The sequence below is a fragment of the Salvelinus alpinus genome, chromosome 12 (assembly GCF_045679555.1).
Source record: "Salvelinus alpinus chromosome 12, SLU_Salpinus.1, whole genome shotgun sequence".
Taxonomy (NCBI): Eukaryota; Metazoa; Chordata; class Actinopteri; order Salmoniformes; family Salmonidae; genus Salvelinus; species Salvelinus alpinus.
The window spans coordinates 33,180,445-33,208,028 of NC_092097.1; the positions used below are offsets into that span (position 1 = coordinate 33,180,445).

At 43.0% G+C, this 27,584-nt stretch overlaps 1 protein-coding gene across 2 annotated transcripts in view; it reads right to left on the reverse strand.

Annotated features, from left to right (window-relative positions):
• LOC139535921 (growth/differentiation factor 11-like) overlaps positions 1–27,127 on the reverse strand; it is a 43,182-nt gene extending 16,055 nt beyond the window's left edge. For both annotated transcript variants that reach the window (XM_071335875.1, XM_071335874.1), the window contains exons 1-2: positions 26,352–27,127; positions 5,446–5,819 (exon numbers count right to left, since the gene is read on the reverse strand). In XM_071335875.1, coding sequence (XP_071191976.1) covers positions 5,446–5,819; positions 26,352–26,766 — 789 coding nt within the window. In that variant the 5' untranslated portion in view covers positions 26,767–27,127. The remainder of the gene's footprint in view (positions 1–5,445; positions 5,820–26,351) is intronic.
• Positions 27,128–27,584: the final 457 nt, after the last annotated feature.

A 27,584-nucleotide genomic window follows, 5' to 3' on the forward strand; every position in this document is an offset into this window, starting at 1 on the left:
GCCTCCTTGGAGTTGTTCAGCTCGGACCGGACACAGATCAGAAATAGCTTCGCCGCCCTGGATCCAGAGGTTCCGGCACCTTCTTCTCTGGGGGCTTCCGATTCGAGATCGTATCCAGAGGTACCTGTGCCTTCGTCCTCTGTTCTGTTTCCCTCTCCGGTGGCTTCTACCTTGGGTTCAGATCCTCAGAGCTTTCACCCTCATCAGACCGTGAGGCTGTCCAAGACTCCGGCCAATTCATCATCCATGGTGGATACTACAGCTGGCTCGGGTCCATCTGGCCCCACCGCCCTTCGGTCCTCGAGGGGTTTTTCGAAACCACTTGAGGCGAAACAACGGCTGGACCTCCTCAGCCATTGCACCAGCTGTCATCATTGGCAGTTCTATGGTAAGAAACATCATGGTTCCCGGGGCAAAAATCCTGTGCTATCCTAGAGCACGAGTACAGGATATTACAAGGCTGCTTTCGACCATTCTACGACAGATGCCGGGAGCTAATGCTGTCATAGTCTATGTGGGGTCAAATTATATTAGGAGGGCTAGCTCGGAACTGCTGAAAATTGATTTTAAAGAACTGATTCTAGCAGTGAAAGATTTTTAAAAAGCGGCCAATTATTTCAGGTCCGGTACCATCGTTGGGCCGTGGGTGTGAAATATTTACTGGCTACTGGCATTACACACATGGCTAAAAGATTACGCTAGCTCTGTTGGAATCACTTTCATAGATAACTTTGACAGTTTCTGGAAACAGAAGATGCTCTACAGGAATGACGGAGTCCATCCAAATCATCTTGGCTTCTGTCCACACATTTCAAGGCTGCGTTGAGACAAATGACCCAAGCCCAGCTCAGATGATCCCTACCATTGTGTCGCTAAGTTGTTGTAGTGCTGCTGCTAATGTACATTGTCCCAGGGGTGTTGGCAGACACAATGTAAGTAACTTAATTTATGTCCCTCTAACTGCCCTGAATGCCTCTGTTGATCCTACAGTTATTGTATGCAGTAATCATGTGCCTATAAACCAGAGTTTTACTAATACCACGGACGCGGTGTGCCCTACTAGGAAGTCCACTGTGTGCAGCTCACCCTGCACTATCAGCTCGAATATAAATAACATTGTCATGTCTACTTCTGATAAGCTTCCCAGTAAAGCAATAAAAACAAGCATCCCAGAAAAGTTCTAAAAATAGCCCACATTAACAGATGTAGCCTAAGAAACAAGTTTCATGAAATCAATAACTTGCTCGTAAAAGATTACATTAATATTCTATTTCTGAAACTCGCTTAGAGTCCCTTCATACCTGAAAGATAGTGTATAAGAGGAAATTCAATACATTTTGTAGTGATTCCTATGTTGATGTAAAGAATATTTTCTGATCTGTGGTGTCATGAGGCACAACCAGATGCTGCACTTGACACTTATGAAATTGCTTATTCCAGTTACTAATAAGCATGCACCCATTAAGAAAATTACTGCGAACTCTTTAATCCCCTTGGATTTATGAGGAATTGAGAAATTGTATAGTTGAAAGGGAAGAGGCAAAAGGAATGGAATAAGTCTGGCTGCACAACCGATTGGGAAAACATACTGCAAATTGAGAAATCGTGTGACTACACTGAATTTAAAAAACTATACTATGAAACAAATTATAGTAAAAAGCTTTGGAGCACCTTCAACTACATTTTGGGCAAAAAGGCAAATTCAGCTGCATCATTCATTGTATTAGATGGCTCATCCATCACACAACCCACTGATATTGCTACTTTAATGATTTCTTTTCATTGGCAAGATTAGCAAACTTCCACTCCTGAGTGGGGCAGCGGTCTAAGGCACTGCAGCAGTGCTGAGGTGTCACTACAGCCTCTGGTTCCAGGAGACCCATGAAGTGGTGCACAATTGGTCCAGCATCGTCCGGGTTAGGGGAGGGTTTGGCCAGGCACCTGCAAGCTAAACTCTGTCGTCAGTTGGATAGTGTATCCACCGACACATTGGTGCGGCTGGCTTCCGTGTCAGCTTGTGTCAAAAGTAGCGCGGCATCGCAGGGTCGTGTTTCAGAGGACGCATGGCTCTCGGCCTTCGCCTCTCCCAAGTCCGTAGGGGAGTTGAAGCGATGAGACAAGACTATCAATTGGATACCACGAAATTGAGAAAAGGGGTAAAAGTAATAAACAAATATTTGCAAACTTAGGCATGACATGCCAGCAACAAACGCACACTATACATCCAAGCATAACTGACCATATTATGAAAGGCCAGCATTGTAATTTTGAATTCTGTGTGGAAGAGGTGAAAAATTGTCTATCAACCATGACAAGCCACCAGGGTCTGACAACTTGGATGGAAAATTAATGCGGATAATAGCGGACGATATTGCAACTCATACTTGCCATATCTTCAATTTAAGCCTACTAGAAAGTGTGTGCCCTCAGGCCTGGAATGAAGCAAAAGTAATTATGCTACCTAAGAATAGTAAAGCCCCTTTACTGACTTTAAATAGCCATCCAATCAACTGGTTACCAACCCTTAGTAAACTTTTGGGAAGGACATTCAACAAGCACAGCACTTACACTGATAATTGGCTGAGAGAAATTGATGATAAAGATTGTGGGAGCTGTCTTTTTAGACTTCAGTGTGGCTTTTGACATCAGTCTGCTGATGGAAAAACGTATGTTATGGCTTTACACCCATCCACTATATTGTGGATAAAGAGTTACCTGTCTAACAGAACACAGAGGTTGTTATTTAACGGAAGCCTCACAAACATAATCCAGGTCGAATCAGGAATTCCCCAGGGCAGCTGTTTAGGCCCCTTTTTTCAATCTTTAATGACATGCCACTCGCTTTGAGGAATTTCAAAAACTAAAAGCATTGTATTTGGGACAAAATATTTCCCTAAACCTCAACTAAATCTTGTAATGAATGTGGAAATTTAGCAAGTTGAGGTGACTAAACTGCTTGGAGTAACCCTGGATTGTCATGGTCAAAACATGTTAATACAACAGTAGCTAAAATGTCTGTTCACCACAAAGAGGGATGGTGAATTGGCTTACACTTGGCACAGAATAGGGTAGCACGGCTGGCCCTTAAATGTAAACAGGGAGCTAACATTAAGACATGCATGTCAATCTCTCATGGCTCAAAGTGGAGAGATTGACTTCATCACTACTTGTTTTGTAAGAAGTGTTGACAAGCTGAATGCACTGAGCTTTCTGTTTAAACTAATAGCACACAGCTCAGACACCCATGCGTACCCCACAAGACATGCCAGACATGTCTCCTCACAATCCCCAAGTCCAGAACAGATTATGGGAGGTGCACAGTACTACATAGAGCCATGACTACATGGAACTCTATTCCACATCAGGTAAAAACAGATAAAAATGGAACAGTGGGGACTGTGAAGAGACACACACAGGTACAAACACACGCATACATAAGCTAGCACACACGTACATTGAAATATTGTATGGTGGTATTATACACTTTATTGTAGATATGTAGTGGTGTAATAATGTTATATGATGTACTGTTATCTTTTGTTTTATGTGTGATGTAAGTGCCTTAATGTTTTTGGACCCCAGGAAGAGTAGCAGCTAATGGGGATCCCTAATAAATACAAACGTCAATAACTACAGTTGAAGTCGGAAGTTAACATACACTTAGGTTGGAGTCATTAAAACTAGTTTTTCAACCACTCCACAAATTTCTTGTTAACAAACCATAGTTTTGGCAAATCGGTTAGGACATCTACTTTGTGCATGACACAAGTAATTTTCCCAACAATTGTTTACAGGCAGATTATTTCACTGTATCACAATTCCAGTGGGTCAGAAGTTTACATGCACTAAATTGACTGTGCCTTTAAACAGCTTGGAAAATTCCAGAAAATGATGTCATGGCTTTAGAAGCTTCTGATAGGCTAATTGACATTTGAGTCAATTGGAGGTGTACCTGTGGATGTATTTCAAGGCCTACCTTCAAACTCAGTGCCTCTTTGCTTGACATCATGGGAAAATCTAAAGAAATCAGCCAAGACCTCAGAAAAAGAATTGTAGACCTCCACAAGTCTGGTTCATCCTTGGGAGCAATTTCCAAACGCCTGAAGGTACCACGTTCATCTGTACAAACAATAGTATGCAAGTATAAACACCATGGGACCACGCAGACGTCATACCACTCAGGAAGGAGACGCGTTCTGTCTCCTAGAGATAAACATACTTTGGTGCGAAAATTGCAAATCAATCCCAGAACAACAACAAAAGGACCTTGTGAAGATGCTGGAGGAAACGGGTACAAATGTATCTAGATCCACAGTAAAACGAGTCCTATAATTGACATACGCTCAGCAAGGAAGAAGCCACTGCTCCAAAACCGCCATAAAAAAGCCAGACTACGGTTTGCAACTGCACATGGGGACAAAGATTGTACTTTTTGGAGAAATGTCCTCTGGTCTGATGAAACACAAATAGAACTGTTTGGCCATAATGACCATCGTTATGTTTGGAGGAAAAAGGGGGAGGCTTGCAAGCCGGATAACACCATCCCAACCTTGAAGCACGGGGGTGGCAGCATCATGTTGTGGGGGTGCTTGCTGCAGGAGGGACTGGTGCACTTCACTAAATAGATGGCATCATGAGGGAGGACAATTATGTGGATATATTGAAGCAACATCTCAAGACATCAGTCAGGAAGTTAAATGGGTCTTCCAAATGGACAATAACCCAAGCATACTTACAAAGTTCTGGCAAAATGGCTTAAGGACAACAAAGTCAAAGTATTTGAGTGGCCATCACAAAGCCCTGACCTCAATCCCATAGAACATTTGTGGGCAGAACTGACAAAGCGTGTGCGAGCAAGGAGGCCTACAAACCTGACTCAGTTACACCAGCTCTGTCAGGAGGAATGGGCCAAAATTCACCCAACTTATTGTGGGAAGCTTGTGGAAGGCTACCCGAAACATTTGACCCAAGTTAAAGAATTTATAGGCAATGCTACCAAATACTAATTGAGTGTATGTAAACTTCTGACCCACTGGGAATGTGATGAACTAAATAAGATGAAATAAATAATTCTCTCTACTATTATTCTGACATTTCACATTCTTAAAATAAAGTGGTGATCCTAACTGACCTAAGACAGGGAATTTTTACTAGGATTAAATGTCAGGAATTTTGAAAAATTGAGTTTAAATGTATTTGGCTAAGGTGTATGTAAACTTCCAACTTCAACTGTATCTCAAGTGGACTTTCCTCAATTCCTTGCATCCTATCTCCCTGCATAATTCTCAACCGTATTGGAGGAGAAGGTCCAAGGTCCCTCCCTTTGGACCTACATCTCCAATGCATTTTGAATAGGAGGTGTGGAGAGAGGATGCCAGGAATCGAGGACAGATTCATTGACAAAGTGTCAGTGTGTAAGGCTGCGACAGGTCTGAGGGTCCTTACCAGCCCTTCCTCCCCTGGTCTCAGCGAGGTCACTGCCAGGTCGTTGCCGCTCTCGTCGAAGGCATTGATGTCGATTCCCCAGTTGGTGTGCGGCTGCTTGAACCAGTTCTGCAGCACGTGCTTGAAGTCGATACTTTGCCAGTGGCCCACACGTGAATTGAGCTCGATCTTCAATGAGCGGATGCGGATGTGGCGGCTGCCCTGCTCCGTGACAGGCTTCAGCCTGAGGATCTGCAGGTAGACGGTGGAAGTCTGCTGCAGTGGCCGAAGGTACACCCACAGCTGAGCCTTCAGCACCTTGGTGAACATCAGTTTGGGGCTGAACTTAAAGAAGCAGCAGCTGGGCTTGCCGTCCACCTGCACCAAGGGCTCCGCTGTGGGATAGAGAAAGACAGACAGGGTTTCTACATTAATAAATGTTTAACCTCTACAGGATCGGTGTTCCCCCACGGGACGGTTGTGCTAACGTAGGCTAATATGATTAGCATGAGGTTGTAAGTAACAAGAACATTTCCCAGGACATAGACATATCTGATATGGACAGAAAGCTTAAATTCTTGTTAATCTAACTACAAAAAGCATTGCCCAATTTACAGTAGCTATTACAGTGAAATAATAGCATTCTATTGTTTGAGGAGAGTGCACAGTTATGAACTTGAAAATGTATCAATAAACCAATTAGGCACATTTGGGCAGACTTGGTACAACATTTTAAACAGAAATGCAATGCTTCATTGGATCAGTCTAAAACCTTGCACATACACTGCTGCCATCTAGTGGCCAAAACCAAAATTGTGCCTAACCTGGAATAATACATTGACCTTTCTCTTGCATTTCTTTTCAAATTGTATCAAGAATATGCATATCCTTGCTTCAGGTCCTGAGCTACAGGCAGTTAGATTTGGATATGTCATTTTAGGTGAAAAATGAAAAAAAGGATCTGATCCTTAATATCTGTAGAAATATAGCTCTACATAAGAGATCAAACAAGGTGTCAATACAAAGGATGATCAATGGGGCAGCAGGTAGCCTAGTGGTTAGAGCATTGGACTAGTAACCGAAAGGTTGCAAGATCGAATCCCCGAGCTGACAAGGTGAAAATCTGTCGTTCTTCCCCTGAGCAAGGCAGTTAACCCACTGTTTCTAGGCCGTCATTGAAAATAAGAATTTGTTCTTAACTGACTTGCCTAGTTAAATAAAGGTTAAAAAAATAAATTAAAATGACACTGGACTGGAGCATGGCTTTACAAATATCATTGCTTCAATTGTAAATTACCTCAATAAGAAACAATATTGTTGCTTTGAAGACATCATTCCCGTAATCTCCAAAATACAACAACTTTGTTTGGACGTTGTAAAGGACCATTCACCGAAACTGAAGAAATATATTGTAACTAACTAACTCCTTTTGCATGTGGAAAAAAACAGTGGACAGAGACTTGCTAGCTAGGTTAGCTAGCTAGCTGGGATTTTCTACATGGTATCTGCCTCCTGAACAAAGCTTCTCCCAAGCGGGTGTAACACCTACTCCCGTTGCCTGCTGCACTGCTGCTTGGATTCCACCTGGCGATCTGTTCACCGTCTGCCTTGGCTTGTCTGGTACAGGTACCCCCCCCCCTTTTTCCGAGCTTTCGCTTGCCTCCAGCACACACACACTTACACACACACACCGCAGACCTTGGACTGATCAGAATTTTAGGTAGGCTAATTAACTTGAAGCTTATTATGTGAGCTTACTCAGAAATGCTTGAATTAACTAGTATAGGCCTACTATTTATTTAAATCGCATACTTTTATAGCCTACTGGACTCAGAGAGCTACTCTCGCAAGTTAACTTGTTGGGGCGAGTGACTCTTTGAACTTACAATGGCTAGCCCCAAGTCGTTATATTTTTTCTTGTGTTTTATGCTATTTGCCTCATGACTCCTGTGTGCCTTGTTGACTATGAACGTTCTTGTTTACCCAACCGTGGGACAGACGGTTTGGTCCTATCCTCGGGACTCTGACTCTATTGGTTACACGGCCTCCCATCCTATTCTAACCACCTCCTGCCGGCTTTGTATTCATGTTACCTGATGAAATTTCTGTACAATATTATCTTGTTTCCATCTGATGCACATTCAAATGTCATTAAAAAACACAGCAGTGCTCTCCTTGTCCTCTGCCGTGGCCTGATTGCATTACTGCTGATGATATCTTCAAATGTGCATATACACCCTGGCCCCAATTCTGACTTGTGCTCTGATATCTGTTTCACAGATTTCTGCTCTCGTAAAAGCCTGAGTTTTCTGCACGTTAACACTAGAAGCTTATTACCTAAAATGTATCAATTGAAAGTGTGGGTTCACAGCTCCAATCGAGATGTGTTGGTCATTACTGAGACGTGGTTAAGGAAGAGTGTTTTGAACACTGATGTTAACCTTTCTGGTTATAACCTTTTTCGGCAAGACAGATCTTCCAAAGTGGCAATCTTTACCAAGGATCACCTTCAGTGCTCGGTTGTCTCTGCCAAGTCTGTCCCCAAACAATTTAATTTGCTGGTTTTAAGCATTAAACTTTCAAATAGCTTTTTGTTGGCTGGGTGTTATCATCCACCATCATCACTGGCCTGTACCCTAAATTCTCTCCTGGCCCCTTACAGTAAGTCTGAATTTGTCCTGCTAGGTGACCTAAACTGGGACATGCTTAAACCCCCTGACCAAGTCCTAAAGCAATGGGACTCCCTAAAATTTTCTCTGATTATTACCAATCCCACAAGGTATGACTCCAAACACCCAGAAAAGGCTACTCTCCTTGACGTTATCCTCACAAATAATCCTGATAGGTATCAGTCTGGTGTTTTCTGTAATGACCTTCGTGATCACTGTTTTACAGCCTGTGTTTGTAATGGCTGCTCAGTGAAATGACCTGTCCTGATTTGTCATAGACGCTTGTTAAAAAACTTTAATGAGCAAGCCTTCCTTCATGACCTGGCCTCTGTAAATTGGTATAGAAGCTTGATCCCCTCTGTTGAAGACACTTGAACCTTCTTTTTTGCTATTTTCAGTGGTATTGTTAACAAACACGCCCCCATAAAGAAAATTATAATTAAAAACAGGTTCAGCCCCTGGTTCGACTGCTCGGCACACGCATACTCAGGCTGACTGGCTATCGTTCAGGCAAATGTGAAATAAGTGCACTCAGGCTACCCGGAAGGCCAAAGTTAGTTACTTAAAGGAGCGGTTCTCTCTCTCTCTCTGTGGGTCTAACCCCAAGAAGTTCTGGAAAACGGTTAAAGACCTGGAGAATAAACCCTCTTCCTCACAGCTGCCCATGTCCCTTAATGTTGATGATGTGGTTGTTACTGACAAGGAGCACATGGCTGAGCTCTTTAAATCACCACGTCATTAAGTCAGGATTCCTATTTGACTCAGCCATGCCTCATTGCCGTCCAACATTTCCTCATCTCCCACCCCTTCTAATGCAACTACCTCTTTTTCCCCTGCCCCGCTACAAAGCTTCTCTCTGCAGGCATTCACTTAGTCTGAGGTGCTAAAGGAGCTCCTTAAACTTAACCCCCAAAAAACATCTGGGTCAGATGGTTTAGATCCTTTCTTCTTTAAGTTTGCTGCCCCTATCATCGCCAAGCCTATCTCTGACCTTTTTAACCTTTTGTCAATAGGGGGAGCTGTTAGCACTATCTTTCTTTTTACATTTCCAAATTAAACTGCCTCGTACTCAATTCTTGCTCGTACAATATGCATATTATTATTACTATTGGATAGAAAACAATCTCTAGTTTCTAAAACCGTTTGAATTATGTCTGTGGGTGAACCAGAACTCTTTCTACAGCGAAAATCATGACAGGACATGCGAAGGTCAGAAAACTAGGCTCTGTTCTCAGCTCAGTTTAAAGCTCTCTGTGTGCCCTATGGGTCGAAATGAACTGCACCCGCCTTCCCCTGGATGTCAGTAACCAATGAGAAGTGGAATGGAGTCTCTACGTATTTCTCAGAGTTTATAAAAGGCCATGGAGTGACATGTCCGTTCTTTTGGACGCTCGTCAATGCGCAAGAGAGGACATCAGAATGGCATGCTCAAAAGCTCTCGTTATCGGCATAAGATATATCCGTCTGTGATTTAATTCGATATAGGTGTTAGAAACATCATAACGAAGTTATTTTAAACCGATTTATATCAGTTTATGCGAGTATATTGCTATTTTCTGAATTTTCATAGTATTGCGCTTTGAGGATTTGGACATGTGTGTGCCACGTAGCTATTGTTAGCTGCTAGTTCCGAAGTTGAAGAGGACGTTTTACAACAAAGCAACGATTCTTTTGGACAAAGGACAACTTGCCCAAGATTCTGATGGAAGCTCGTCCAAAAGTAAGAGCTATTTATGATTTTATTCCGTATTTATGTGGAAAAATGTAAACGCATTTGTCGGCCATTATTGCGGCACTAGTCTGGCTGTAACGCACACTGTATGTCTAGTAACGTTAATTTTAAAAATCTAACTCAGCGGTTGCATTAATAACTAATGCATCTTTCATTAGCTGTCCAACCTGTATTTTTTTAGTCAATCTAATCGATAAATAATCGTAAACTTAGGTGCCTTTCCAAGATGGCGCGGGCCAGAATGCATGCCATGTTTTGACTGATTACATTGCATAACCACGATTTGTGATGCTAAATATGCACATTTTCGAACAAACTCTATATGCATTGTGTAATATGATGTTACAGGACTGTCATCTGAAGAATTCTGAGAAGGTTAGTGAAAAAATTTATATATTTTGGTGGTGATAACGTTATCGCTCTTTTTGCCTTGAATCAATGCTGGGGTGATGTTAGCTCATGTGGTATGCTAATATAACGATATATTGTGTTTTCGCTGTAAAACACTTAGAAAATCTGAAATATTGTCTGGATTCACAAGATCTGTGTCTTTCAATTGCTGTACGCTGTGTATTTTTAAGAAATGTTTTATGATGAGTAATTAGGTAATACACGTTGCTCTCTGTAGTTATTCTAGTCGCTTTGGTGAGTTTTGTGATAGTGGCTGCAATGGTAAACTATGATTTATACCTGAAATATGCAAATTTTTCTAAAAACACATATGCTCTACAATAAATATGTTATCAGACTGTCATCTGATGAAGTTGTTTCTTGGTTAGTGGCTATATATATCTTTATTTGGTCGAAATTGTGATAGCTACCTATGCAGGAAAAAAATGGTGGGAAAAAAAAGTTGTGTCTTTTGCTATCGTGGTTAGCTAATAGATTTACATATTGTGTCTTCCCTGTAAAACATTTTAAAAATCAGAAATGATGGCTGGATTCACAAGATGTGTATCTTTCATCTGGTGTCTTGGACTTGTGATTTAATGATATTTAGATGCTAGTATTTACTTGTGACGCTATGCTAGGCTATGCTAGTCAGCTTTTTTACTGTGGGGGGTGCTCCCGGATCCGGGTTTGGGAGGAACTAGAAGTTAACCTGTCTTTCCTCTCTGGGGAGGTTCCCATTGCTTGGAAGGCAGCCTCAGTGCGTCCTTTGTCAATAATCAACTGACTGGCTTTCTTGATGTCTATAGTATTCTCTCTGGTATGCAATCTGGTTTCCGCTCAGGTTATGGATGTGTCACTGAAACCTTATAGCTCCTAAATTATGTCAACATTGCTTTTGATTCTAAGCAGTGTTGTGCTCTATTTTTATTGATTTGGCCAAAGCTTTTTATATGGAAGACCATTCCATTCTTGTGGGCTGGCTAAGGAGTATTGATGTCTCTGAGGGGTCTTTGGCCTGGTTTGCTAATTACCTCTCTCAAAGAGTGCAATGTATAAAGTCAGAACATGTGCTGTCTCAGCCACTGCCTGTCACCAAGGGAGTACCCCAAGGCTCGATCCTAGGCCCCACACTCTTCACAATTTACATCAACAACATAGCTCAGGCAGTAGGAAGCTTTCTCATCCATTTATATGCAGATGATACAGTCTTATACTCACCTGGCCCCTCCCTGCATTTTGTGTTAAACGCTCTACAACAAAGCTTTCTTTGTGTCCAACAAGCTCTCTGCCCTTAACCTTGTCCTGAACACCTCCAAAACAAAGGTCATGTGGTTTGATAAGAAGAATGCCCCTCTCCCCACCGGTGTGGTTACTACCTCTGAGGGTTTAGAGCTTGAGGTAGTGACCTCATACAAGTACTTGGGAGTATGACTAGATGGTACACTGTCCTTCTCTCAGCACATATCAAAGCTGCAGGCTAAGGTTAAATCTAGACCTAGTTTCCTCTATTGTAATCGCTTCTCTTTAACCCCAGCTGCCAAACTAACCCTGATTCAGATGACTATCCTACCCATGCTTGATTACGTATACGTACGTAATTTATAGGTCTGCAGGTATGAGTTCTCTCGAGCGGCTAGATGCTCTTTACCATTTGGACATTCGATTTGCCACCAATGCTCCTTATAGGACACATCACTGCACTCTATACTCTATACCGTCGCAAGACCCACTGGTTGATCCTCACTCCCCCCTATCTGAGGTACCTACTGCAGCCCTCATCCTCCACTGCAGCCCTCATCCTCCACATACAACACTCACATTCTGTTAAAGGTCCCCAAAGTACACACATCCCTGGGTCACTCCTCTTTTCAGTTTGCTGCAGCTAGCGACTGGAACTAGCTGCAAAAAAACACTTTAAATGTTTTGTGCTGCTACCATGTTGTGCTGCTGCTATGTTGTCATGTGTTGCTGCCATGCTATGTTGTTGTAGGTCTCTCTTTATGTAGTGTTGTGGTGTCTCTCTTGTCGTGATGTGTGTTATGTCCTATATTCATTTTTAATCCCAGGCCCAGTCCCCGCAGGAGGCCTTTTACCTTTTGGTAGGCCGTCATTGTCAATAAGAATTTGTTCTTAACTGACTTGCCTAGTTAAATAAAAGGTTCATCCTTTTTTTGTCTATGTTGTCAATATCTTTCATACTTTAAGATGAAAAAAAAAGTATTGCCTTTGAAATAACTGCTTAAAAAAAACATTTTTGAGAGACTACAAAATATAGTAAATGTTACAGCTAACTAAGAGGACTGGTCAAACGAAGCCTCTAAATCCAATGAGTGGATTTGCCAGACATCATAATAAAGATATCAGATATCATGGTGGAGCACGGGAGATATTATCGCATTGCTTTATACCTATCCAATTCTTTCAGTTCTACACGGTGCCTAGGGGGAAGTGGCTAGGGCCGTTTTTAACATTTTGCAACTGACTTATATCACTGAATCCACTCTCCAAATCCAAGAGCTGCCATTGGTTTACATCAGTAAATGTCTGATGCAGCATGGAGATCTTGCCTAATGTGGGGTTCACAGGTCAAAACCGATCTCTGCACAGCTGCCACCAAAATCACAGGCAGGAGGAGTGAGGGGGAGGCAGAAGAGGCAGGAAAACAGCTAAGCAGCACTAACCATAAAATGGTTACTAGATCCCCTGAGCAAACTCATGATGGAGCCATCAGTTCGAAATAATTAGCCGTTTTGGAGCCACTACCAGCCTAGATTAACTAACATGTGTGGAGATTTTAATGGGCTCTGTAGAGCTGAGCTGTATGATAAAGTAATTTGGGGACATTACATACTCTCTGTAACACCCAAATGACAAGTTATGGTTACTGTTGCAGTCTCAGAAGCAACAAAAAAAACATTTGAAAGAAAAGAGAGAAGCTTTTAAACCATTGGATATCCATTGACTATTCATATCTTAGTCCTTAGCCTTCATTCAGAGTATTTCACTGATGTATGCTATCACTTATGTGACTGGCTGTGGCTGTGTACAACATATGTCATTCGCATTCTGACTCATTTGCATAGACTGCCCATCAAGAATAATGACATGCACCCAACGCCTATTTCAATGTAAAGCATTCTGTCTATCATGAATTAGGTGAAAATGTATGCCGTCAAGATTTATTAGCAGATAATCTTGTTTTTAACAAAACCATACCAGATAACGTGTTTTTTATTTTATCTTTATTTAACTAGGCAAGTCAATTAAGAACAAATTCCTATTTTCAATGGTGGCCTAGGAACAGTGGGTTAACTGCCTTCTTCAGGGGCAGAACAACAGATTTGTACCATGTCAGCTCGGGGTATTCGATCTTGCAACCTTTCGGTTACTTGTCCAGCGCTCTAACCACTAGGGTACCTGCCGCCCATAAATGGAAGCACGTTGTTTTTAAAGGAGGCATGCATATTTAAAAAATGCATTTATTGTGTTGACATATTTATTTCAATGCATTGAAGGGCCCCTTCCTAAATCCAGTTCTTACATTTAAATGGAGCCAAATATTATCAATGAGGTACTGTACATTCAACATTGACAGCAACTTTCCACCGAATTCACCAGTTGGCTGCCGATTGTTTGGTTTTGAAGCAGACAGTGTTAATGATCTAGAGACTGAGCTGAATTGAGGCTTGTATTCCCGCTTATTGTTCTCTGCTGAGAAGTGTGTTGCTGCCTCATTTTAAACAGAAAGCGCAGGGACCTGCCAATCATTGTTAAATCTGAGGTTGCTCAGGCAACCTGCAAAGGCTTCCTGGGTCAAAAGGTCATTTTGGCACCTCGGCCTAGTTAAGAAATGGGATCAGGGGTCAAAACTGTCAGCCTTTTACATCCCAGGGTGCTGGGGAGGGGCAGTCCTAATAGCCAAATTGAGTTTGAAGGTCAAGGTCGACCCTATGGCGATGCTAATATATGTTTTTCTTCACAACAGTCCTTTCACCTATTCACACCCATTTGATATTTCAAAGATATACAACTCAACTTACTCAGCCGCAATTTGTTTTTGTTGAGTTTGGGGCGGGGTTTTAGCAGCCAATGGTGATTTGTTTACCAGAGTGTTGTAATTGATTTAGCCGGCATGCATAGAGGGATATGAATTCAATGAGGTAAAGATAAAACCATATCCATTAGAAGAGTCCAGAGGAACATTGAATAAGTGCCAAGGTCCTTCAGCCAGTATTATGAGGGCCAGTCATTAGTGAGTGTAAATTAAACAGTGTCTCACGCTGGACAAACAATATGTCAATGTTCCTTTTTGTAGGTTGCTGGGGTCGCAGCAATTAACGTGTTGTTGTGTTTGCTCATCAGCACCACACCGGGAATTAATGATTCTGCAATTTTCTACGGGTTTACTTGAGATTACTATTTGTTGTTGTTTTTCTGCTGCATAGTGAATGGTGAAACTATGACAATGCCTTTCCGCACTTTCTTTTATTCACATGAACATCTAACCAACAGCTGAATTGAAAGACTCACTTGAAGCAACCGGTTTGAGTTGCTTTGGCAAATCACTTTCTCCTATATGTTGCCTGCAATAAGATAAGACCTACAGTTTCCTACGTAATCTGAGATGCAGGTTTCTGCTGGTCATGCTAAATTTAGTGCAATATAACAGGAAGTTATTAAACACACATGCACAACATATGAGCTACATCATGCTAAACAATGAGAGCATCGATGGGTAATATCAATTTGTGCCTTCATAGAGCGTGAATGGGAATAAAATGGAGGGGAACTCAGTGAAACGTGCATACCTGCAGCCTAATTATGCCATATATCTTGGCAGAACTATCCACCCATATTAAATGAGGGAGGCTTGTAAAGATCACTCAAAACCAAGGGGATTTTAAGCTCTGACCTGAAATAGCTCAATTCCCGTTGCCAGGAAATATTACTGATGAAAAGAGTATTTTCCTGCCCGTGGGGTGTAGTAACATTTATGTGTCTTCATTTCCTGTACCCATTTCTTTATAACAGAAGACCCCTCCCCAATCCCTTTACCCCTTTATCCAAACCTGGGGGCACAAGCGCAGGTTTCGCATACAGCACCACCTACTGGTGCAATGACAACCCCTCTCTCATCAGAGTCCCTCCTAACTACCTCCTCTCAGAAACACAATTCAATTGTTGATTGAGATATCAACCTTCACCTACTTCTTGTTACAAAGACAACCAAGAAGGACGCATACATGTGAGCAGTGTTTTTCCTATAGGACATGTGCCTGTTTTGTTCTTCTCTCCTGTTTCCACTACTGCAGTGTGGAGTGCTGCTCTGCTTCATTACTGTAGCAGCTTATTTCCCTACGGTGTGATGGGAGCATATGTAGCACATGAGTTTTAACGGCCAAGGCACAGCAGGTCTGCAGGTGGGACTACTGAACATCTGGCCCACTCCCTGGGTACATGTTTTCCAACGCTAGCTCGAGGCGCTCTATGTGTTCATGTAAGGGAACACTTATTAAGTGTAAGGGTTTATTCACCATTGTCATCTGTTCATTCAAATACCTCTGAGGCCATTTCAAAGCATGCCATGTTTTAATGGTTGGCAGTAATACTACCAGGTGGTGCTGCGTGAACATGGCAAGAGAAGAATGAACGTGATGACCACACACAGTATATATGTTTTACACAGAGAGAGAAGAGTGTAGGCTATATTATTCACACCATATGCTGTGATGCAAAACACAACACATCAGAATATTTCACCATGAGCTGACCTCAGAGAGTGTCCCCGAACCAGACACAAAAAAAAACTAGGCTGACATTAGATTGAAAGATGGAAAACAGACAATCCCATTGCTTTGTTATGCACAGTTCACAATGGAGCCTTCTGCTTGGTCTGATAGGAGGCACATTGAGAATGTAGATTAAGTTGATGGAATATTTGATGGAGACACCACATCCAACCTGTCCAGTCCTATTTGTATGAAGGCACTCTGGGCTGTGTGAGAGTGTGTCCGTGTCCACACGTGCAGTAAAAAAGGAACAGCATGCCAATCAGGTTCAATAGATAGACTGCCAATTTTTTTTTGAAAAAATAAAGAAAAACGGTCATCCATTGTGAATGTCCGAAACGATAGAGCATAATGGCATAAACCAAGATGGGGATTGCATTTGCATATATATATCTGTATTTTCTTTTCTTAATGGGAAATGCAAATGTGCCATTTTGTGGCGAGTGTGCGTTTGGGAGCCCTGGCGTTAGATAAATGTGACTCTAGGGTATCCCTGCGCACCTCGGCAAATTAATCATTGTGACACGTTCACGACCCTTCTAATAAGACAGAGGCCACAGTGCACCCCCTCAACCATCCCAGCCTCACTCCCTCTTTGTCTCTCAGCCTGTCCCAAAGGGGGAGGAGAGTGGGGGGGTGAAGTTGGACCCCTCATTCAGACCCCCTCCCCTGGGACAACGGCAGGCACAAGACTCCTATTAGGACTGAGCACAGGAGCCCCCCAGGAGCAACAAAAGACACCTCCTAATACTCCCTGTTCCAACCCAGTGAGGGCACGCACACACACACACACACACACACACACACACTCTCTCTCCCCAAGACAGCGATAGGAGTCTTACAATAATAATATAACCCTTACACAGAAAAGAACTGAACCACAGAAATGCATGCAGAACTGCAGGAGGGAGAAAGAGAGAAAGCAGTGAGCTGAAATAAGCCGGACAGCTGGACAGCAGGAAACGACCAGGGGTTTGTGTGCGTGCGTGCGTGCGCATGTGTGTTCTGATAGATTCTGACTGAGAAGGGGTATTATGATCAATTCTGCAAAGCAACTGATTCTACAAAGAAAAATAGTTTGGGTTTTACCTGCCAGATCCTTTAACACCACAATGTCCATTCATTTCAGCTACATTCTGTCTCCTGACAGAAGCGTGGTGTCCTGAATGACATCTTTTTAATCTCTCCTACATTATACCCTGCATTATGTCCTCATGGCGTCCTCTATGGAGTTAGTAAGATTAGCTGTTGAATGTAACCCATAAACTCCTGCTTGGGAGATTCTCACCTAAGTGAATCACACCAGTAGTGTCACTAATGAAATTAACGCTTTTGAGCCCACAGGCAATCTGCGTCATATACAGCGTCATACTTAGAATTAGAAAGTATTCTGCACCAAAATCCATAATTCATTACATTTTATTCATTTAGCAGACGCTCTTATCCAGAGTGACTTACATGAGCAATTAGGGTTAAGTGCCTTGCTCAAGGGCACATCGACAGATTTTTCACCTAGTCAGCTCTGGGAGTTGAACCAGCAAACTTTTCATAACTGACCCAATGCTCTTAACCGCTAGACTACCTGTCATCCTACTGCATGAGATGATATATCAGTTACAGTTCCTTAGTGAGTGCATGAGGTGAGCTAAGTCAGTGTACAACACAAACAGAGAAGGACTGATGACATAGACAAAGCTTTGCTTTAGTGTGTGTCCTTTTATCCTTTTGCTCTCTCCCCATATCCCTCTATCACTCCCTCTGCCCGTCCGTCTCTCCTGCACCCAAATGGGCTGAGGGGTTGCAGAGGCCAGAGGGACCCACAAAAGGCAAGATGTTTTGATGCACTCCCTCCTTGCCCCCTGTCTTTGGGTGATGTGAGTTTGGCCTCTCTGTTTGCCTCACTGAGCTATTGAGGCCTCCCTGAAGCACACTCAAAGCCCAAAGCCTCGGCCAAGGATTTTCACTGTGGACAAAGTCAGCGTGACCAGGCCTTGTCAGCCAGAGTGACGTTCCCCCCCTCCTTTGAATCCCTTTTCTGTCCATACTATTCACTCGACAATGTCCATACAATGTGGGAGTATCTGTTATCCCATTCCAAATCTGTCACAGCTCTTTTTTGTCTCCACCAGCACTGTACATTAATAAAATCAAACTTGGCTCCAGGCCTAAAGAACATTTTGACGTTTGGACAATGTGCTGCTTCCATATAATGAACTTCCTGAGTTGATCTCGGCTCTTGGCATACTGAAACTGATGTGCAGGCAGCCATAGGCGATGGATGAATACAGTACCTCAGTGCCACTTAGAAGGGCTCTAATTAACATTTAATTTAGATATTCATCAGCTGTGGCGCCAGCGATCCACTCAATGCGCACCATTCAAACCTCGAATCCTGGTGGGATCCGTCATTGTGTCCACGCTGTATTTCGTCTGATCAGAGACGCCTTCATTTAGGATTAATGCGCTCCTCCATAAACGTCTCCGCAGCACAGCCCGACTCGCCAGTCAGTAATTTCCCCTCAATGCTCTCCATTTTATATTTTCTCTCCTCCTCTCCTTTCTTCCCTTGTGTCCCTCCTGTACACAGTGCTTAATTACTGGTGGGAAGTAATTATTTCCTTTATTAGTGAGACATAACATCTGTTTCAGGTCTTTTTAAGTGTACCTATAAAAGCCCCTCCGTGATTTTGTCCCTTAAGAATAGGACGAGGCTGCTTGTTGCTCCCTGTGGACCCCCTCCCCAACACTCCTCCACGAATCCCTCCATCACTGCATGCCCACGCACTATGGGGCACATACAGCGCAGCAAGCTGGATGCTAGCTCCCTGAATCCCTTTTAACAGGCACTCAGCAGCATTCCAGCTCACTACACACACACGGCAGGAGGAATTTATGCATTTATTGGTCCATAATTGTGACAATGATCCAGGATCTCATAAAAATGTCCCTTTTTATACTGCTATGCACATCAAACTCTTAATGTATAGTTGATATTGGTGCAATGTACTGTAACATGTTATCTGCTGAGGTAAGGAAGGTGTATTATAAATGTGATTCCTGAATGTATAGTGTGTGTGTGTGTGCGCACGGGACCCATGTTTTAAGTTAAGTCTCCCAGAAAAAGGGTGGGCACTAGTTGGTGTGGTGGGGACATGGGAGCGTGGGAATACGGAATGAAAGGTGGAGGGAGTGAGATTCCTGAAAGTGCTGGTGAAATTTCGCCCCTCGTATTAAGACTTTGGCCCTTTGAAATTTTATTAGCCATATAATTGACAGCGTGTTGTGCTATTTCAACAGGCCTAGAAAGTTTTATTTTCTTCTTAAACAAACCAGTAATGACCAGGCGTCCCAACAAGTCATCACAAGTTTATCTTTCCCTTCTGTGGCTCCGTCAGTGGTATGTCTTTCCCTTCTGTGGCTCCCTCAGTGGACGGGAACAGGTGTCAACATCAAATATAGCCTTCCATGGAATGGATAAAAACCTCACATACTCATCGACTTCCCGCAAACACTGGCCAGTAGGCTGAAGACAGTCCAGCTTCTTCTGGCCTGTTCTTTTAGCACTCTCCCTCTTAATGTTTATGGTTCCTGCACCTTCAGGAAATGACCCTTTTATAGGGTCAACACTATAAAATACTTGTTTTTTTTGGTGGGAGTGGTTGGTGTGTGTGTGTGCATGGGGGTGGGGGTAATGCTGTGTAAGCTACTACCAGTTTCCTTTGCTGCCAAAGAAAGAGGCCCGATGAGGTTAATTGGCTCCTCGTCCAATATATCACATAGCTGTGAACTCTGACCCTTTTTGTCAAAAGGGAGACAGTTGTCCAGTGTGTGTGTGTGTGTTGCATACGTTTACCTGCATGTGCCCACACGTGTGTAGACCAGATTACCTATTTTCTTATGTTTCTCCATTGTTAATACTCACTGAATAAAAGTATAACACACAACAATTTCAAAGATTTTACTGAGTTACAGTTCATATCAATTTATTTTATTTAACTAGGCAAGTCAGTTAAGAACAAATTCTTATTTACTATAACAGCCTACCCCGGACAATGCTGGGCCAAATGTGCACCACCCTATGGGACTCCCAATCACAGCCTGATGTGATGCAACCTGGATTTGAACCAGGGACTGCAGTGACGCCTATTGCACTGAGATACAGTGTTTTAGACTGCTGCGCTACTCGGGAGCCCATATAAAGAAATCAGTCAATTGAAATAAATTCATTAGATCCTGATCCTAATCTATGGATTTCACATGACTGGGAATACAGATATGCATCTGCTGGATATCATAAGGTGAATGCACCAACTTGTAAGTCGCTCTGGATAAGAGCGTCTGCTAAATGACTTAAATGTAAATGTAAATGTAATGCTGGTCACAGATACCTTTAAAAAAAGGTAGGGGCTTGGATCAGAAAACCAGTCAGTATCTGGTGTGACCACCGCCTCATGCAGCGTGACACCTCTCCTTCACATAGAGTTGATCAGGATGTTGATTGTGGCCTGTGGAATGTTGTCCCACTCCTCCTCAATGGCTGTGTGAAGTTGCTGGATATTGGTGGGAACTGGAACACGCTATCATACATGTCGATCCAGAGCATCCCAAACATGTTCCATTATCATGCTGAAACATGAGGAGAAGAAGGTGGATGAATGGCACGACAATGGGCCTCAGGAGCTCGTCACGGTATCTCTGCGCATTCAAATTGCCACCCATAAAATGCAATTGTGTTAGTTGTCCGTAGCTTATGCCTGCACATACCTTAACCCCACCATCACCATGGGGCACTCTGTTCACAATATTGACATCAGCAAACGGCTCGCACATACGATGCCATACGAGCTGTACAGTTGAAACCAGGATTCCACCGTGAAGAGCACACATCTCCAGCATGCCAGTGGCCATCGAAGGTGAGCATTTGCCCACTGAAGTAGGTTAAGACGCCGAACTGGTCAAGACCCAGGTGAGGACGACGAGCACGCAGATGACCTTCCCTGAGACTGTTTATGCAGAAATTCTTCGGTTGTGCAAACCAACAGTTTCAGCAGCTGTCGGGTGGCTGGTCTCAGATGATCCTGCAGGTGAAGAAGCCGAATGTGGAGGTCCTGGGCTGGCATGGTTACACGTGGTCTGCGGTTGTGAGGCTGGTTCGACGTACTGCCAAATTCTCTAAAATGACATTGGAGGTGGCTTATGAAAGAACAATTAGCATGAAATTCTCTGGCAACAGCTCTGGTGGACATTCCTGCAGTCAGCATGCCAATTGCATGCTCCCTCAACTTGAGACATCTGTGGCACTGTGTTGTGTGACAAAATTGCACATTTTAGAGTGGCCTTTTATTGTCCACAGCACAAGGTGCACCTCTGTAATGATCATGCTGTTTAATCAGCTTCTTGATATGCCACACCTGTCAGGTGGATGTATTATCTTGGCAAATGAGAAATGCTCACTAACAGGGATGTAAACAAATTTGTGCAATCTTTTGTTTCAGCTCATGAAACCAACACTTTACATGTTGCGTTTATATTTTTGTTCAGTGTACAAAAATAGAAAGAACTTAACATTACTAATACGGCAACTGAAAATGCAAGTGTCAAATGAGAGAGAGAGAGAGAAGTTCTGCACTCTGCTGGATCCCCTGTCAATAAGCTCTGATGAAACTTGTGTCATGGCACTGAGGATGACTGATAGAGCAATAACTCCATTCAAATAACTCCATTCAAATGTTTGATGCACAGATGCTAATGAAAAGAATGAAGAGGATTGTTCGTCATATCCATACATACTCTCTACACGCGCACACACACACGCTCTTTCCATAACAGACTGACCAGGTGAATCCAGGTGAAAGCTATGATCTCTTATTGATGTCACCTGTTAAATCCACTTCAGTCAGTGTAGATGAATGGGAGGAGACAGGTTAAATTAGGATTTTTAAGCCATGAGAAATGGGTTGTGTACACCGAGTGTACAAAACATTAGGAACACCTTCCTAATATTGAGTTGCACCTCCTTTTGCCCTCAGAAGAGCCTCAATTCGTCGGGGCATGGACTCTACAAGGTGTCGAAAGCGTTCCACAGGGATGCTGCCCCATGTTGACTTCAATGCTTCCCACAATTAGCTGAATGTCCTTTGGGTGGTGGACCATTCTTGATACACACAGGAAAGTGTTGAGCGTGAAAAACCCAGAAGTATTGCAGTTCTTGACACCTGACACCTGCGCCTGGCACCTACTACCATACCCCGTTCAAAGGCACTTAATAAATAAACTTTGATTTGATTGTTCTCGAGTCAACGGAGAGAACCTGTTTAAAACTCAAACTGTTTGCTCTGTGGTTGTGAACCCTGCTTAAGAGTAGCGCTAGAATCGCAACTTAAACAGATGTTAGACTTAAGTGTTCAAATTGCAATAAGATGGGCCAATTACTGAAACAATTCAGAGACGGGGACTGACAAATTATCAACAAACGTTTTCCAAATGTACACAGTTGTAGAGAGACAGAGAGAGATCTGGTCTCGATGCTATGGACAGGTAACAAATGAGGGCCTATTGGGGTCCAACCTTACCCCAGGCAGACCATGCACCAACACACACACAGCCTGTTTTTACAGGACTCAGCTCAAGTACAAAATCAGACAGCTTTCTGTGTATCAAACCAACAAACATATACAGTTTCAAATCCTTTGCACTGTGATTCGCAATGTTGTGATACAAATGAACCACATAGGACCAATGCAGTTTCTATGTGTGCAGCTTCGCTCCACGTACATGGGTAGTACACTGCATCGATATTCTTTTCAACACACGGTATGGGGAGGGAATGCTACAGTACGTTACAGTGCCGCACTGGGATATAAATAGCTTTTCCATGAAATTTCATAGTGTAATTAGCGACCAGAAAGCATGGACCCTCTCAACCCCCACTGCGGCACCCACGTACCTTGAGCGAATACTAAGAAGCAACTCTGGCACCGGTCCAGTTCAGCATGTACTGTGTGAACCTGCACGGCCCATTAAAGGCAGTGTGCACGCCCATGTGAGGGTGATTGGGTTCGAGGTGCGCAGAGAATAGCGTTTGAAGTCCTCCCTGGCTTTATCTGAGACGGAAAAGGGGCTTTTCATCTTGTGGGATTGCTGAAGCGCCACAGGCAAGAGAGATACAGTCCTTCTCCTCTCAATGTGAACACCAGAGGAGAGTGATGATGGAGGGAGTTCAGAGGGAGAGGTAAAGAGATGAGGAATAAATAGAGAAGAGAGCCAAGTGAGAAATGAGAAAGGATAAAATGTAGAGTGGGAGGAAGAGGAGAAAACAGAGGAGAAAAAAAGAGAGGGAAAGATGCTAATGTAGCCCCATGGTATCCTGCTAACTGTGCAGAGCAGAGTAGCACAGTACATGTTTCTTGCACCAGTGTCAGTGAGTGCACTCCCATTCATTCAAAACAAAGCAGCAGCTCCCACGCCTGACATTTTAATAGAGATATCTTATGGACCTATCAATAACCACGGCCCACAACTGTCTAATAAACAAGCCATTGAGAAACAGAAACATGGGGTTTCCATCCATCCCGCTCAAAGCCCATTCCCCAGCAAAACAAAAGCCTCTGCTAAATGCCCAGTCCCATCATATCATATGTCTCCTCTAACGGAAAGGAGCAGCTGTGTCATGTCATGTCCGGCCCGAGGAAGAGTGCAGAGACAGGTTCAACACGTCCATACACAAAAAGAGAACAACCCTGGATAGAACATACTGGAAGGGAGGCACCACAGCTTTCTAACCCTCAAACACAAGATACAATGTTACGCAGGTTCGGTCATGAGAAGAGGGGGAAAAAACCTTGCCGGTTTGTCTCACTAACAACATACATGCAGAGTGATGGGGAAAACAGCTATGTTGTCAACTGGTTGAGACAGCTGGACATACTAATCCCGGAGGAGAGCCTACATTGACCATTCCACGTCACATTGTTGACCTCAAAAACCTGAGCCATGACAATCACATAAAATAATCACATAAGTCATATCATTATATTGATAAATGCTTCTATCCTACAACTTTATGATGCTCTGCATGAGGCTCAGTTTATGTAAATGGTAATGCATAGAATTTGATAAAGGCTTCAAAATGTGCTACCTTTCTACAATTGTGCATGTTTCCTCCACATCTCCATTCTCTAACATAGACTATAGGCACTATTTATTTTAAAGAACATTGCCGTTGATCATAGGAATCATTTTCCACAATGGTGAGCTGCCTGCCAGCATGCAACAGCCGTCAAGATCTCATGCCTGGCAAGAACATCATGCATCCCTCAGAGGACCAAACCAAAGGCTGAACTTGCTTAGAGGGTTGTCAATAGCAACTGACACTGAGATATTCATTACCATGGGCCACAGTTGTTTTGGTAGCAGATATTCAAGAATAGGTCATTCATCACAAAGTAGGCATATGTGCATAACGAGGATCATTCATGAACGATCAGCTACCATCACAAGGAGTTTTGATGAGTAAAATTGGCGATTAATTGGAGGGGACAGTCTATTAACCCTAACGGATAAGGGCGATTAAAAGTAATTGCTTGACGTTTAAACCGCTGCTTATTTGAAGAACGAACATTGACAATAATAGCCAACTGAAAAATCATCTCACATGCGTTTGGCGCTCACCAAGCAGCAGTTACACTGGTGAAGTTCATTATGCCGCGAAAAGAAAGGGCACGACGTGGGCTGTATGACAATTGACGGAGGTTAGTTAAGGCAACACAAACATATCTTTGGCTGCGTCTACACAGGCAGCCCAATTCTGATATTTTTTCCACTAATTGGTATTTTGACCAATCACATTAGATCGTTTCACATCAGCTCTTGTTCAGAGCTGATCTGATTGGTAAAAAGGCCAATTAGTGAAAAAAATAGCAGAATTGGGCTGCCTGTGTAAACGCATCCTTTGTTCCCTCTTGGAAAAAAACGGATTATTTGCACGGCTTTTCGTCCGCCTTGTGCGGAATACATTACGTGTGTAAATGTTGTTGAACCCCAGCAATTCGCAGCGAAAAGGTCACACTCCCCTCGACCCCAACTGTTTCTCTGGCTTTGTGTTCTCACAGGGAAAAAACGAGCTGTGCCTATAAACCTCGCATTTAAAAAGGCAAGTGCGGTCTAGGGGGATAGCTGCATGCGGGAAACAATGGCAGCTTTTTTGGACACACTTTTTCTCACTGCGATGAACAGCAGGGAATCCGATAGAGCCCTCATATAAAGGACCGATAGAGAACAGCTGCTGTGGCTCTATAATTTTAGGGAATGTTGTTAGGATTTGTTCAGTAGGCTATAGGCCTACCTTCCTGTCCACATTGAACGTGATATGTTATACTTATTTGATAGGGCATATTAGGCCTTAACGGTCCCTCTGCTATGTAAACCATATAGGCCTATTAGGATTGCCTATACTTTGGCCAGACAAATGCAGGATATGTAAAATAAGGGATCATGTGCATAGGCTCGGTGCAATGCATCTGCCTACCAAATGTTACATTATCATTATTGATTTATGCACTCCAAACGGTTAATGAAAGTCAAATCACAAAACATGACTGAAATTTCAAATAGAAGTCACCGAATTGTCAGAAAACCTAAACGACGATTTTAAAATAGTTATTTATATGAACATGATACAGAGTTACTTAAGTATACCACAAGAAGTATGGCCCTGAAATAATACGAAAAGTAAGAACATATGCTATCATTTGGGGTAGGCTATACTTCCTCGGTCTATGTTCATAGGCACACAGTAGGCTAAAGCCGCGGTGTACGAGCTGTCAGTGCAGGCTATCACAGCTGTAGCCTAGAAGTCCATCCTCCAACAAATCACCCTCTTCATGCACATAGGCCTAGATAGAATGAGCAAGAGTTGCATTCATGCATCATATGAATAATAATAATAATAATGGCTTGACTTACTCAAAGTGAATTACTCTGGTTCTGTCATATAGTGACGAGGCTCTTTATTGACTTGAGTGATATATCAAATTCACACTTAATCCATTGGGATATTTTGACAGCCGTAACAAACAGCTGACAGTGCATCATTTGTCCTATTTAAACGGTTCTGTGGGTGGATTGTCACATTTTACTTGAGTAAAAAGATGGTCATAAAATCATCAGCAGTATGTTCAGAAGTCCAAAGTGCCGATGTTGTTACCAGGATATCCTCTGTCCAAGCATGTCAATAATAATAACAATCACCACACATTTGACAGCGACTTGCTGCTCACTCTCAGTATTGGTTTACAAACTAATTAATCATTTTCAGCAGCTATCGGGCAAAGTTGCATTACTCACGCTCCGAGGCCATAGTGATGACGGACTCTGTAGTGGCGTGATATTCGTCCTCCTCCATAAACTCATCCTGGGAGGACGCGTCTCCCTGGAAGTCGTGATGGTCCAGAAGCTGCTGGAGCGGGGGTGCCTTGGGGAGCAGCTGGTTCACCACCTCCCGACTAATGTTAGGAGCCTGCTTGAGCCGCAGCTTGCTCAGGATCTGAGATTTGATGGTCTCCAGCCTCAGGACTTTACTTTGCTCTCTCCAAACGCATGCTGAACATTCGTGAGCGCCTGCCTCCTCATCAAGGAGCGACAGCCCGGCGTCCGTGGGCATCTCGCTCGTTGGTGGCAGAAAAAGGTTAGGTTCGTCACTCCCAGACAGTCCCAGACAAACATAAACCATCAAACACAGAAAAAAGTTATACCTCGGCATGATGATGACTGGTGAGGCTATAGAACTTTCTGACGCGATATCCCCTCCTCTGAAATGTTGCTTGTCTTAACCTGTGTTTCCTTACCTTGCAAAGGTACCAATGATATGCAACTACTCAAATAGTCGCCTCTTAAAACGGTTGTATTGTAGAACTAGCAGTAAACGTGGGAAGGTGCGTCCGTTCTAGTGGGTTTTCTCAGTATTTTACTTTAGCCTATCTATCGATTTTAAGCATAAGCCGTTTTTATGCTATGGTTGTTGTTTTGGTTGCCATATCTGATAACAATTAAGTCCATAGGTGCGAATGTTAAGATGTGTCATTGAAAAGTGTGCAAGTACGTCCTAAAAGGGCTCTTTATATATCTCTGCTCCTCCGTGTCGTAATCCATCTCCATTGGCTGAGATTGCAACAAAAGGCTTTTAGGTCTGTCACCAAGTCAAGAGAGAGAGGGAGCAAGAGGGAGGGAACAAGGGAGAATGCAGAATGGACTGGAGGGTAGTTTGTCCAGTTTGCATTTTATTACTGTATTCAGACAAGGTTTCGAACCTGCAAGAGGCCATTTCAAGTCATTACATATCATTAGTGATTTGGAGCTTACATTTATTTTTATTTTGATGGTGTTGTTGATAAGCAGTGAATGGACATTTCCACAATGAATTATCCTCCTCTTTCTCTTCTCTCACTTCTAATATGCCCCTATTTTATATCATGCGTAAAAGGAGTCAGATGTATGCATAAAAGGATCAATGGAATCTGTCCTGCACCCATAGAATTGTGAAACTTTCAAAATTGACTGATGAGTGACAGGTTGTCCTAA